Source organism: Coregonus clupeaformis, unplaced genomic scaffold (genome assembly GCF_020615455.1).
Source record: "Coregonus clupeaformis isolate EN_2021a unplaced genomic scaffold, ASM2061545v1 scaf0028, whole genome shotgun sequence".
Taxonomy (NCBI): Eukaryota; Metazoa; Chordata; class Actinopteri; order Salmoniformes; family Salmonidae; genus Coregonus; species Coregonus clupeaformis.
This window is the reverse complement of record NW_025533483.1, coordinates 1,326,212-1,341,694: the sequence shown is the minus strand read 5'-3', so window position 1 is coordinate 1,341,694 and position 15,483 is coordinate 1,326,212. Positions and strand designations below refer to the sequence as shown.

General features: G+C 48.4%; 1 protein-coding gene across 1 annotated transcript in view; it reads left to right on the top strand.

Annotated features, from left to right (window-relative positions):
• Nucleotides 1-15,483, top strand: part of LOC121576404 (mitochondrial import receptor subunit TOM70-like) — a 73,795-nt gene that overhangs the window by 29,296 nt on the left and 29,016 nt on the right. Inside the window, exons 7-8 of the mRNA XM_041889509.2 lie at nucleotides 8,879-9,013; nucleotides 9,229-9,336. Coding sequence (XP_041745443.1) covers nucleotides 8,879-9,013; nucleotides 9,229-9,336 — 243 coding nt within the window. The remainder of the gene's footprint in view (nucleotides 1-8,878; nucleotides 9,014-9,228; nucleotides 9,337-15,483) is intronic.

The following is a 15,483-nucleotide window of genomic DNA, read 5'->3' as shown; positions in this document are numbered from 1 at the left end:
TGGTTCAGTCTGCTGTCCACCAGACACTGGGAGACTAGAGGAAACCCTGGTTCAGTCTGCTGTCCACCAGACACTGGGAGACTAGAGGAAACCCTGGTTCAGTCTGCTTTCCACCAGACACTGGGAGACTAGAGGAAACCCTGGTTCAGTCTGCTTTCCACCAGACACTGGGAGACTAGAGGAAACCCTGGTTCAGTCTGCTTTCCACCAGACACTGGGAGACTAAAGGAAAACCTGGTTCAGTCTGCTGTCCACCAGACACTGGGAGACTAGAGGAAACCCTGGTTCAGTCTGCTGTCCACCAGACACTGGGAGACTAGAGGAAACCCTGGTTCAGTTTGCTTTCCACCAGACACTGGGAGACTAGAGGAAACCCTGGTTCAGTCTGCTGTCCACCAGACACTGGGAGACTAGAGGAAACCCTGGTTCAGTCTGCTTTCCACCAGACACTGGGAGACTAGAGGAAACCCTGGTTCAGTCTGCTTTCCACCAGACACTGGGAGACTAGAGGAAAACCTGGTTCAGTCTGCTTTCCACCAGACACTGGGAGACTAGAGGAAACCCTGGTTCAGTCTGCTTTCCACCAGACACTGGGAGACTAGAGGAAACCCTGGTCCAGTCTGCTTTCCACCAGACACTGGGAGACTAGAGGAGTATCTGGTTCAGTCTGCTTTCCACCAGACACTGGGAGACTAGAGGAAACCCTGGTTCAGTCTGCTTTCCACCAGACACTGGGAGACTAGAGGAAACCCTGGTTCAGTCTGCTTTCCACCAGACACTGGGAGACTAGAGGAAACCCTGGTTCAGTCTGCTTTCCACCAGACACTGGGAGACTAGAGGAAACCCTGGTTCAGTCTGCTTTCCACCAGACACTGGGAGACTAGAGGAAACCCTGGTTCAGTCTGCTTTCCACCAGACACTGGGAGACTAGAGGAAACCCTGGTTCAGTCTGCTTTCCACCAGACACTGGGAGACTAGAGGAAACCCTGGTTCAGTCTGCTTTCCACCAGACACTGGGAGACTAGAGGAAAACCTGGTTCAGTCTGCTGTCCACCAGACACTGGGAGACTAGAGGAAACCCTGGTTCAGTCTGCTGTCCACCAGACACTGGGAGACTAGAGGAAACCCTGGTTCAGTCTGCTGTCCACCAGACACTGGGAGACTAGAGGAAACCCTGGTTCAGTCTGCTTTCCACCAGACACTGGGAGACTAGAGGAAACCCTGGTTCAGTCTGCTTTCCACCAGACACTGGGAGACTAGAGGAAACCCTGGTTCAGTCTGCTTTCCACCAGACACTGGGAGACTAGAGGAGTATCTGGTTCAGTCTGCATTCCACCAGACACTGGGAGACTAGAGGAAACCCTGGTTCAGTCTGCTGTCCACCAGACACTGGGAGACTAGAGGAAACCCTGGTTCAGTCTGCTGTCCACCAGACACTGGGAGACTAGAGGAAACCCTGGTTCAGTCTGCTGTCCACCAGACACTGGGAGACTAGAGGAAACCCTGGTTCAGTCTGCTGTCCACCAGACACTGGGAGACTAGAGGAAACCCTGGTTCAGTCTGCTTTCCACCAGACACTGGGAGACTAGAGGAAACCCTGGTTCAGTCTGCTTTCCACCAGACACTGGGAGACTAGAGGAAACCCTGGTTCAGTCTGCTGTCCACCAGACACTGGGAGACTAGAGGAAACCCTGGTTCAGTCTGCTTTCCACCAGACACTGGGAGACTAGAGGAAACCCTGGTTCAGTCTGCTGTCCACCAGACACTGGGAGACTAGAGGAAACCCTGGTTCAGTCTGCTTTCCACCAGACACTGGGAGACTAGAGGAAACCCTGGTTCAGTCTGCTTTCCACCAGACACTGGGAGACTAGAGGAAACCCTGGTTCAGTCTGCTTTCCACCAGACACTGGGAGACTAGAGGAAACCCTGGTTCAGTCTGCTGTCCACCAGACACTGGGAGACTAGAGGAAACCCTGGTTCAGTCTGCTGTCCACCAGACACTGGGAGACTAGAGGAAACCCTGGTTCAGTCTGCTGTCCACCAGACACTGGGAGACTAGAGGAAACCCTGGTTCAGTCTGCTGTCCACCAGACACTGGGAGACTAGAGGAAACCCTGGTTCAGTCTGCTTTCCACCAGACACTGGGAGACTAGAGGAAACCCTGGTTCAGTCTGCTTTCCACCAGACACTGGGAGACTAGAGGAAACCCTGGTTCAGTCTGCTTTCCACCAGACACTGGGAGACTAGAGGAAACCCTGGTTCAGTCTGCTTTCCACCAGACACTGGGAGACTAGAGGAAACCCTGGTTCAGTCTGCTTTCCACCAGACACTGGGAGACTAGAGGAGTACCTGGTTCAGTCTGCATTCCACCAGACACTGGGAGACTAGAGGAAACCCTGGTTCAGTCTGCTTTCCACCAGACACTGGGAGACTAGAGGAAACCCTGGTTCAGTCTGCTGTCCACCAGACACTGGGAGACTAGAGGAAACCCTGGTTCAGTCTGCTGTCCACCAGACACTGGGAGACTAGAGGAAACCCTGGTTCAGTCTGCTGTCCACCAGACACTGGGAGACTAGAGGAAACCCTGGTTCAGTCTGCTTTCCACCAGACACTGGGAGACTAGAGGAAACCCTGGTTCAGTCTGCTGTCCACCAGACACTGGGTGACTAGAGGAAACCCTGGTTCAGTCTGCTGTCCACCAGACACTGGGAGACTAGAGGAAACCCTGGTTCAGTCTGCTGTCCACCAGACACTGGGAGACTAGAGGAAACCCTGGTTCAGTCTGCTGTCCACCAGACACTGGGAGACTAGAGGAAACCCTGGTTCAGTCTGCTGTCCACCAGACACTGGGAGACTAGAGGAAACCCTGGTTCAGTCTGCTGTCCACCAGACACTGGGAGACTAGAGGAAACCCTGGTTCAGTCTGCTGTCCACCAGACACTGGGAGACTATAGGAAACCCTGGTTCAGTCTGCTGTCCACCAGACACTGGGAGACTAGAGGAAACCCTGGTTCAGTCTGCTGTTCACCAGACACTGGGAGACTAGAGGAAACCCTGGTTCAGTCTGCTGTCCACCAGACACTGGGAGACTAGAGGAAACCCTGGTTCAGTCTGCTGTCCACCAGACACTGGGAGACTAGAGGAAACCCTGGTTCAGTCTGCTGTTCACCAGACACTGGGAGACTAGAGGAAACCCTGGTTCAGTCTGCTTTCCACCAGACACTGGGAGACTAGAGGAAACCCTGGTTCAGTCTGCTTTCCACCAGACACTGGGAGACTAGAGGAAACCCTGGTTCAGTCTGCTTTCCACCAGACACTGGGAGACTAGAGGAAACCCTGGTTCAGTCTGCTGTCCACCAGACACTGGGAGACTAGAGGAGTAACCCTGGTTCAGTCTGCTTTCCACCAGACACTGGGAGACTAGAGGAAACCCTGGTTCAGTCTGCTTTCCACCAGACACTGGGAGACTAGAGGAGTACCTGGTTCAGTCTGCATTCCACCAGACACTGGGAGACTAGAGGAAAACCCTGGTTCAGTCTGCTGTCCACCAGACACTGGGAGACTAGAGGAAACCCTGGTTCAGTCTGCTGTCCACCAGACACTGGGAGACTAGAGGAAACCCTGGTTCAGTCTGCTGTCCACCAGACACTGGGAGACTAGAGGAAACCCTGGTTCAGTCTGCTTTCCACCAGACACTGGGAGACTAGAGGAAACCCTGGTTCAGTCTGCTGTCCACCAGACACTGGGAGACTAGAGGAAACCCTGGTTCAGTCTGCTGTCCACCAGACACTGGGAGACTAGAGGAAACCCTGGTTCAGTCTGCTTTCCACCAGACACTGGGAGACTAGAGGAAACCCTGGTTCAGTCTGCTGTCCACCAGACACTGGGAGACTAGAGGAAACCCTGGTTCAGTCTGCTTTCCACCAGACACTGGGAGACTAGAGGAAACCCTGGTTCAGTCTGCTGTCCACCAGACACTGGGAGACTAGAGGAAACCCTGGTTCAGTCTGCTTTCCACCAGACACTGGGAGACTAGAGGAAACCCTGGTTCAGTCTGCTGTCCACCAGACACTGGGAGACTAGAGGAAACCCTGGTTCAGTCTGCTGTCCACCAGACACTGGGAGACTAGAGGAAACCCTGGTTCAGTCTGCTGTCCACCAGACACTGGGAGACTAGAGGAAACCCTGGTTCAGTCTGCTGTCCACAAGACACTGGGAGACTAGAGGAAACCCTGGTTCAGTCTGCTTTCCACCAGACACTGGGAGACTAGAGGAAACCCTGGTTCAGTCTGCTGTCCACCAGACACTGGGAGACTAGAGGAAACCCTGGTTCAGTCTGCTGTCCACCAGACACTGGGAGACTAGAGGAAACCCTGGTTCAGTCTGCTGTCCACCAGACACTGGGAGACTAGAGGAAACCCTGGTTCAGTCTGCTGTCCACCAGACACTGGGAGACTAGAGGAAACCCTGGTTCAGTCTGCTTTCCACCAGACACTGGGAGACTAGAGGAAACCCTGGTTCAGTCTGCTGTCCACCAGACACTGGGAGACTAGAGGAAACCCTGGTTCAGTCTGCTGTCCACCAGACACTGGGAGATGAATTCACCTTTCAGCAGGACAATAACCTAAAACACACGGCCAAATCTACACTGGAGTTGCTTACCAAGAAGACAGTGAATGTTCCTGAGTGGCCGAGTTACAGTTTTGACTTAAATCTACTTGAAAATCTATGGCAAGACCTGAAAATGCCTGTCTAGCAATGATCAACAACCAATTTGATGGAGCTTGAAGAATAAAAAATAAAAAAACAATGGCTAAATGTTGTACAATTCAGGTGTGGAAAGAGACTTAGAGACTTACCCAGAAAGACTCACAGCTGTAATCGCTGCCAAAGGTGCTTCTACAAAGTATTGACTCAGAGGTGTGAATACTTATGTAAATTAGATATTTCTGTATTTAATTTTCGATAAATGTGCAAAAATGTATAAAAACATGTTTTCACTATGGGGTGTTTTCACTATGGGGTGTTTTCACTATGGGGTGTTTTCACTGTGGGGTGTTTTCACTGTGGGGTGTTTTCACTATGGGGTGTTTTCACTATGGGGTGTTTTCACTATGGGGTGTTTTCACTATGGGGTGTTTTCACTGTGGGGTGTTTTCACTGTGGGGTGTTTTCACTGTGGGGTGTTTTCACTGTGGGGTGTTTTCACTGTGGGGTGTTTTCACTGTGGGGTGTTTTCACTATGGGGTGTAGATGGGTGAGGGGGGGAAAAAACACTTTAATCCATGTTGAATTCAGGCTGTAACACGTGGAATAAGTCAAGGGGTCTGAATACTTTCTGAACACTACGTTATTTAGCCAGTCTATCAGTGTTTTGGGCCGTCTGTACGTTTTTAAAGTTGGTTTTGTGTTTATAGCTTAAATCATTTAAGCGCTAGAGCTATATAGTGCACTACTTTAGACGAGCACTCATACCCACAGGGCTCTGGTCTAAAGTAGTGCACTATATAGGGAATAGGGTGCCACAGGGCTCTGGTCTAAAGTAGTGCACTATATAGGGAATAGGGTGCCATTTGGGACGTACCCTCTGTCTGAGAGATCTATATGAGTCTGACTGACAGACAGGGGCGTGGTGGGTGTGTCTGTTTCAAAAGCTGGAAGACAGGTGCTTTACTGATCTCATCAGAGAGGAATGCTCTGCTCTGCTGCTGCTCTGCTCTGCTGCTGCTCTGCTCTGCTGCTCTGCTCTGCTGCTCTGCTCTGCTGCGCTGCTCTGCTCCTGCTGCTGCTCTGCTCTGCTGCTCTGCTCTGCTGCTCTGCTCTGCTGCTGCTCTGCTCTGCTGGGGTGGTTCTCCTTTCTACGTCAGATAGTATATCTTATCTTCTTACTGAGACCTTACATACATGGAACGCATCCAAGATGAGAAAAAGGGAGAGGAAGGAGGGAGAGGCAGAACGAGACAGAGAGAGATGGGGAAGGAGAAAGAGAATAAATATAATAATAGTATGTAAGAAATCTAAAGCGTTGCTTTGCCTTCAGCAAGCACACTGAACGTAACATGTAAAGTGTTGGTTCCAAGTTTCTTCGGCTGACATTAAAAGATCCCAGACATTTTCCACACGCACAAAAAGCTTATTTCTCTGAAATTGTGCGCACAAATTTGTTTACATCCCTGTTAGTGAGCATTTCTCCTTTGCCAAGATAATCCATCCACCTGACAGGTGTGGCATATCAAGAAGCTGATTAAACAGCATGATCATTACACAGGTACACCTTGTGCTGGGGACAATAAAAGGCCACTCTAAAATGTGCAGTTTTGTCACACAACACAATGCCACAGATGTCTCAAGTTTTGAGGGAGTGTGAAATTGGCATGCTGACCGCAGGAATGTCCACCAGAGCTGTTGCCAGAGAATTAAATGTTCATTTCTCTACCATTAGCCACCTCCATCGTTTTAGAGAATTTGGCAGTACGTCCAACCGGCCTCACAACCGCGGACCACGTGTAACCACGCCAGCCCAGGACCTCCCCAGACCACGTGTCACCACGCCAGCCCAGGACCTCTACATCCTGCTTCTTCACCTGCCGGATCGTCTGAGACCAGCCACCGGACAGCTGATGAAGCTGTGGGTTTGCACAACTGAAGAATTTCTGCACAAACTGTCAGAAACCGTCTCAGGGAAGCTCATCTGCGTGCTCGTCGTCCTCACCAGGGTCTTGACCGACTTCAGAAGGCAAATGCTCACCTTTGATGGCCACTGGAGAAGTGTGCTCTTCACAGATGAATCCCGGTTTCAACTGTACCGGGCAGATGGCAGACAGCGTGTATGGCGTCGTGTGGGCTAGCGGTTTGCTGATGTCAACATTGTGAACAGAGTGCCCCATGGTGGAGGTGGGGTTATGGTATGGGCAGGCATAAGCTATGGACAACAAACACAATTCCATTTTATCGATGGCAATTTCAATGCACAGAGATACCGTGATGAGATCCTGAGGCCCATAGTCATGCCATTCATCTGCCGCCATCACCTCATGTTTCAGCATGATAATGCACGGCCCCATGTCGCAAGGATCTGTACACAATTCCTGGAAACTGAAAATGTCCCAGTTCTTCAATGGCCTGCATACTCACCAGACATGTCACCCATTGAGCATGTCTGGATTGACGTGTACGACAGCGTGTTCCAGTTCCCGCCAATATCCAGCAACTTCGCAGAGCCATTGCAAAGGAGTGGGACAACATTCCACAGGCCACAATCAACAGCCTGATCAACTCTATGTGAAGGAGATGTTGTGCTGCATGAGGCAGACTGGTTTTCTGATCCACGCCACTACCTTTTTTTTAAAGGTATCTGTGACCAACAGATGCATATCTGTATTCCCGGTCATGTGAAATCCATAGATTAGGGCCTGATCACTATTAGCAGCTCAGTTCCTCCTCTCTGTACCACGTTCATCTGTACAAACAATAGTACTCAAGTATAAACACCATGGGACCACGCAGCCGTCATACCGCTCAGGAAGGAGACGCGTTCTGTCTCCTAGAGATGAACGTACTTTGGTGCGAAAAGAGCAAATCAATCCCAGAACAACAACAAACGACCTTGTGAAGATGCTGGAGGAAACAGGTACAAAAGTATCTATATCCACAGTAAAACAAGTCCTATATCGACATAACCTGAAAGGCCGCTCAGCAACGAAGAAGCCACTGCTCCAAAACCGCCATAAAAAAGCCAGACTACGGTTTGCAACTGCACATGGGGACAAAGATCGTACTTTTTGGAGAAATGTCCTCTGGTCTGATGAAACAAAAATAGAACTGTTTGGCCATAATGACCATCGTTATGTTTGGAGGAAAAAGGGGGAGCTTGCAAGCCGTGGAACACCATCCCAACCGTGAAGCACGGGGGTGGCAGCATCATGCTGTGGGGGTGCTTTGCTGCAAGAGGGATTGGTGCACTTCACAAAATAGATGGCATCATGAGGAAAGAAAATTATGTGGATATATTGAAGCAACATCTCAAGACATCAGTCAGGAAGTTAAAGCTTGGTCGCAAATGGTCTTCCAAATGGACAATGACCCCAAGCATACTTCCAAAGTTGTGGCAAAATGGCTTAAGGACAACAAAGTCAAGGTATTGGAGTGGCCATCAGAAAGCCCTGACCTCAATCCTATAGAACATTTGTGGGCAGAACTGAAAAAGCGTGTGCGAGCAAGGAGGCCTACAAACCTGACTCAGTTACACCAGCTCTGTCAGGAGGAATGGGCCAAAATTCACCCAACTTATTGTGGGAAGCTTGTGGAAGGCTACCTGAAACATTTGACCCAAGTTAAACAATTTTAAAGGCAATGCTACCAAATACTAATTGAGTGTATGTAAACTTCTCACCCACTGGGAATGTGATGAAAGAAATAAAAGCTGAAATAAATCATTCTCTCTACTATTATTCTGACATTTCACATTCTTAAAATAAAGTGGTGATCCTAACTGACCTAAGACAGGGAAGTTTTACTAGGATTAAATGTATTTGGCTAAGGTGTATGCAAACTTCTGACTTCAACTGTATATCGCAAGTGAAATAGCAATATTTGGTAGTAAAATCACAATTAGATTTGTGGTACCGCCCAGACCAGGTGGCTGTGTAGTTAATATAGCTAGCAGCTCTTCTTTCTCTTAGTCCTGCTAGCTGGGGGCCAATGGCAGTATGTATACACCTCTCTGACTAAAACCCTGTTCTTCTCCTGTCTATGGTCCTGTAGCTGAGGGCCAATGCTCTGATCAAGCGTGGCAGTATGTACACACCTCTCTGACTAAAACCCTGTTCTTCTCCTGTCTCTGTCCTGTCTCTGTCTCTGTCCTGTCTCTGTCCTGTAGCTGAGGGCCAATGCTCTGATCAAGCGTGGCAGTATGTACATGCAACAGCAGCAGCCTATGATGTCAACGCAGGACTTCAACATGGCCGCTGAGATCGACACACGCAACGCAGACGTCTACCACCACCGGGGACAGGTACGGATGTCTCTATCAATATCCCAAATGGTACCCTATGCCCTATTTCTACTTTTGACCAGCGCCCATAGGGTGATTCAGCCCATAGGCCTCTAAATAGGAAATAGGGTGAATAGGATGCTTATTGGGGCAAATAAGCAGTCCGATGCATTAAGTCACATGTCATTCCCATGATCATTGGTTTACCCTAACAGACTGAACTGTTTCCCCTTCAGTTGAAGATCCTTCTTGACCAGGTGGAGGAGGCTGTGGGAGACTTTGATCAGTGCATCCTGCTCAGACCTGACTCTGCTCTGGCACAGGCTCAGAAATGCTTTGCCCTGGTGAGTTAGGATCAGGAGACACCACTGTACAATACACTATGTTAGGGTTAGAGCTCACTAATATAATATAATGGATATCTGTTAGAAAAATGAATCTTATCAGTTTATCTGTCCTCTAGCGTTTAGTGTAGGTTTGGGATGTGTTCATGTTGAAAGTTCATCCTACTGGCTGTGTCCTCTTGTGTTCTAAAGTACAGACATGCTCTGGTGAATGGATAATACACTTCAGACAGCTGTGAGACCAGAGCTCACCAATCTGCTGTTTATGAACTGGGAGAAACATGCATCTTTCAGTTATTAAGTCTGCTCTCTAAGGTTGATGCAGTATGGAGCATAGCTCTCTAAGGTTGGTGCATTATTTGTATTTATTATGGATCCCCATTAGTTCCTGCCAAGGCAGCAGCTACTCTTCCTGGGGTTTATTATGGATCCCCATTAGTTCCTGCCAAGGCAGCAGCTACTCTTCCTGGGGTTTATTATGGATCCCCATTAGTTCCTGCCAAGGCAGCAGCTACTCTTCCTGGGGTTTATTATGGATCCCCATTAGTTCCTGCCAAGGCAGCAGCTACTCTTCCTGGGGTTTATTATGGATCCCCATTAGTTCCTGCCAAGGTAGCAGCTACTCTTCCTGGGGTTTATTATGGATCCCCATTAGTTCCTGCCAAGGCAGCAGCTACTCTTCCTGGGGTTTATTATGGATCCCCATTAGTTCCTGCCAAGGCAGCAGCTACTCTTCCTGGGGTTTATTATGGATCCCCATTAGTTCCTGCCAAGGCAGCAGCTACTCTTCCTGGGGTTTATTATGGATCCCCATTAGTTCCTGCCAAGGCAGCAGCTACTCTTCCTGGGGTCCAGCAAAAGTAAGGCAGTTATACATTTTTAAAACATTACAATACATTCATAACAGATTTCACAACATATTAAGTGTGTGCCCTCAGGCCCCTACTCTACTACCACATATCTGTAACACAAAATCCATGTGTACATGTCTGTATAGTGAGTATGTTATCATGTGTTTGTATGCATGTGTCTATGTTTGTGTTGCTTCACAGTCCCCGCTGTTCCATAAGGTGTATTTGTATCTGTTTTTTAAATCTGATTCTACTGCTTGCATCAGTTACCTGATGTGGAATAGAGTTCCATGTAGTCATGGCTCTATGTAGTACTGTGCGCCTCCCATAGTCTGTTCTGGACTTGGGGACTGTGAAGAGACCTCTGGTGGCATGTCTTGTGGGGTATGCATGGGTGTCCGAGCTGTGTGCCAGGAGTTCAAACAGACAGCTCGGTGCATTCAACATGTCAATACCTCTCACAAATACAAGTAGTGATGAAGTCAATCTCTCATCTACTTTGAGCCAGGAGAGATTGACTTGCATATTTTTCATGTTAGCTCTCTGTGTACATCCAAGGGCCAGCCGTGCTGCCCTGTTCTGAGCCAATTGCAAGTCCCTCTTTGTGGCACCTGACCACACGACTGAACAGTAATCTCTCCTGGCTCAAAGAAGATGATCGTGGACTACAGGAAAAGGAGGGCCGAACACGCCCCCATTCTCATCGACGGGCTGTAGTGGAGCAGGTTGAGAGCTTCAAGTTCCTTGGTGTCCACATCACCAACGAACTATCATGGTCCAAACACACCAAGACAGTCGTGAAGAGGGCATGACAACACCTATTCCCCATAAGGAGACTGAAAAGATTTGGCGTGGGTCCTCAGATCCTCAAAAGGTTCTACAGCTGCACCATCGAGAGCATCCTGACTGGTTGCATCACTGCCTGGTATGGCAACTGCTCAGCCTCTGACCGCAAGGCACTACAGAGGGTAGTGTGTACGGCCCAGTACATCACTGGGGCCAAGCTTCCTGCCATCCAGGACCTCTATACCAGCAGTGTCAGAGGAAGGCCCTAAAAACTGTCAAAGACTCCAGCCACCCTAGTCATAGACTGTTCTCTCTGCTACCGCACGGCAAGCGGTACCGGAGCTCCAAGTGTAGGTCCAAGAGGCTTCTAAACAGCTTCTACCCCCAAGCCATAAGACTGCTGAACAGCTAATCAAACTATTTGCACTGCCCCCCCACCCCCTCTTTTAAGCTGCTGCTACTCTCTGTTTATTATCTATGCATAGTCACTTTAACTCTACCTACATGTACATATTACCTCAATTATCTCGACTAACCTGTACCCCAGCACATTGACTCGGTACCGGTACCCCCTGTATATAGCCTCGCTATTGTTATTTTTACTGCTGCTCTTTAATTATTTGTTACTTTTATTTTGTATTATTTGATATTTTTTATTATTTCTTAAAACTGCATTGTTGGTTAAGGGCTTGTAAGTAAGCATTTCACTGTAAGGTCTACACCTGTTGTATTCGGCGCACGTGACATAACATTTGATTTGATTTAGTCCAGGTGCGACAAAACTAGGGCCTGTAGGACCTGCCTTGTTGATAGTGATGTTAAGAAGGCAGAGCAGAGCTTTATTATGGACAGACTTCTCCCCATTTTAGCTACTGTTGTATCAACATGTTTTGACCATGACAGTTTATAATCCAGGGTTACTCCAAGCAGTTTAGTCTCCTCAACTTGATCAATTTCCACATTATTCATTAAACCTCAACATGTAGTTGAGGTTTAGGGTTCAGTAAATGATTTGTCCCAAATACAATGCTTTTAGTTGTTGAAATATTTAGGACTAACTTATTCCTTGCCACCCATTCTGAAACTAACTGCAGCTCTTTGTTAAGTGTTGCAGTTATTTCAGTCACTGTGGTAGCTGACGTGTATAGTGTTGAGTCATCTGCATACATAGACACACTGGCTTTACTCAAATCCAGTGGCATGTCGTTAGTAAAGATTGAAAAAGTAAGGGGCCTAGACAGCTGCCCTGGGGAATTCCTGATTCTACCTGGATTTTGTTGGAGAGGCTTCCATTAAAGAACACCCTCTGTGTTCTGTTAGACAGGTAACTCTTTATCCACAATATAGCAGGGGGTGTAAAGCCATAACACATACACTACCGTTCAAAAGTTTGGGGTCACTTAGAAATGTCCTTGTTTTCCATGAAAACATACATGAAATTAGTTTGAATAGGAACTATAGCAAAATGAATAGGAAATGTAGTCCATTGACAAGGTTAGAAATAATTATTTTTAATACAAATAATAATTGTGTCCTTCAAACTTTGCTTTCGTCAAAGAATCCTCCATTTGCAGCAATTACAGCCTTGCAGACCTTTGGTATTCTTGTTGTCAATTTGTTGAGGTAATCTGAAGCGATTTCACCCCATGCTTCCTGAAGCACCTCCCACAAGTTGGATTGGCTTCTTGCGTACCATACGGTCAAGCTGCTCCCACAACAGCTCAATAGGGTTGAGATCCGGTGACTGTGCTGGCCACTCCATTATAGACAGAATACCAGCTGACTGCTTCTTCCCTAAATAGATCTTGCATAGTTTGGAGCTGTGCTTTGGGTCATTGTCATGTTGTAGGAGGAAATTTGCTCCAATCAAGCACCGTCCACAGGGTGTATGGCAAGTGATAGCCTTCCTTCTTCAAGATCCCTTTTACCCTGTACAAATCTCCCACTTTACATTTCTAAATGACCCTAACCTTTTGAACGGTAGTGTATGTTTTTCCAGCAGCAGACTATGATCGATAATGTCAAAAGCTGTGCTGAAGTCTAACAAAACAGCCCCCACAATCTTTTTATCATCAATTTCTCTCAGCCAATCATCAGTCATTTGTGTCAGTGCTGTGCTTGTTGAATGTCCTTACCTATAAGCGTGCTGAAAGTCTGTTGTCAATTTGTTTACTGTAAGATAGCATTGTATCTGGTCAAACACAATTTTTTTCAAAAGTTTACTAAGGGTTGGTAACAGGCTGATTGGTCGGCTGTTTGAGCCAGTAAAGGGGGCTTTACTATTCTTAGGTAGCGGAATGACTTTTGCTTCCCTCCAGGCCTGAGACACTTTCTAGTAGGCTTCAATTGAAGATATGGCAAATAGTAGGGGCAATATCGCTATTATCCTGAGTAATTTTCCATCCAAGTTGTCAGACCCCGGTGGCTTGTCATTGTTGATCGACATGCCTAAGTTTGTTACATTTTTACATTTTAGTCATTTAGCAGACGCTCTTATGGGCTCCAGAGTGGCGCAGCGGTCTAAGGCACTGCATCTCAGTGCTTGAGGCGTCACTACAGACCCCCTGGTTAGATTCCAGGCTGTATCACAAACGGCCGTGATTGGGAGTCCCATAGGGCAGCGCACAATTGGCCCAGCGTCGTCCGGGTTTGGCCGGTGTAGGCCGTCATTGTAACTAAGAATTTGTTCTTAACTGACCTAGTTAAATAAATGTTTTAAAAAATATATATATATAATCCAGAGCGATTTACAGTTAGTGAGTGCATACATTTTTCATACTGGCCCCCCGTGGGAATCGAACCCACAACCCTGGCGTTGCAAGCGCCATGCTCTACCAACTGAGCTACACGGGGCAAGGTGACTGGGAATATGGCAGAATACAGTGTAGCTATTCACTCCGCAAGGCAATCAAACAGGCAAAACGTCAGTATAGAGACAAAGTGGAGTCGCAAATCAACGGCTCAGTCACGAGACGTATGTGGCAGGGTCTACAGACAATCATGGACTACAAAAGGAAAACCAGCCACATCGCGGACACCGACGTCTTGCTTCCAGACAAGCTAAACACCTTCTTCGCCCGCTTTGAGGATAACACAGTGCCACTGACGAGGCCCACTACCAAGGATTGTGGCCTCTCCTTCTCCGTGGCCGACGTGATTAAGACATTTAAGCGTGTTAAACCTCGCAAGGCTGCCGGCCCAGACGGCATCCCTAGCCGCGTCCTCAGAGCATGCGCAGACCAGCTGGCTGGTGTGTTCATGGACATATTCACTCTCTCCCTTTCCCATTCTGCTGTTCCCACATGCTTCAAGATGTCCACCATTGTTCCTGTACCCAAGAAAGCAAAGGTAACTGAACTAAATGACTATCGCCCCGTAGCACTCACTTCTGTCATCATGAAGTGCTTTGAGAGACTAGTCAAGGATCATATCACCTCTACCTTACCTGCCTTACCTGTCGACCTAGACCCACTTCAATTTGCTTACCGCCCCAATAGATCCACAGACGACGCAATCGCCATCACACTGCACACTGCCCTATCCCATCTGGACAAGAGGAATACCAATGTAAGAATGCTGTTCATTGACTATAGCTCAGCATTCAACACCATAGTACCCTCCAAGCTCATCATTAAGCTCAAGGCCCTGGGTCTGAACCCCGCCCTGTGCAACTGGGTCCTGGACTTCCTGACGGGCCGCCCCCAGGTGGTGAAGGTAAGAAACAACACCTCCACTTCGCTGATCCTCAACACTGGGGCCCCACAAGGGTGCGTGCTCAGCCCCCTCCTGTACTCCCTGTTCACCCATGACTGTGTGGCCAAGCACGCCTCCAACTCAATCATCAAGTTTGCAGACGACACAACAGTAGTAGGCTTGATTACCATCAACAATGAGACAGCCTACAGGGAGGAGGTGAGGGCTCTGGGAGTGTGGTGCCAGGAAAATAACCTCTCACTCAACGTCAACAAAACAAAGGAGATGATCGTGGACTTCAGGAAACAGCAGAGGGTGCACCCCCCTATCCACATCGACGGGACCGCAGTGGAGAAGGTGGAAAGCTTCAAGTTCCTTGGCGTACACATCACTGACTAACTGAAATGGTCCACCCACGCAGACAGTGTGGTGAAGAAGGCGCAACAGAGCCTCTTCAACCTCAGGAGGCTGAAGAAATTTGGCTTGGCACCTAAAACCCTCAACTTTTACAGATGCACAATTGAGAGCATCCTGTCGGGCTGTATCACCGCCTGGTACGGCAACTGCACCCCCCGCAGCCGCAGGGCTCTCCAGAGGGTGGTGCGGTCTGCCCAACGCATTACCGGAGGAAAACTACCCGCCCTCCAGGACACATACAGCACCCGATGTCACAGGAAGGCCAAAAAGATAATCAAGGACAGCAATCACCCGAGCCACTGCCTGTTCACCCCGCTATCATCCAGAAGGCGAGGTCAGTACAGGTGCATCAAAGCTGGGACCTAGAGACTGAAAAACTAAGAGTGCAAAGCTGTCAACA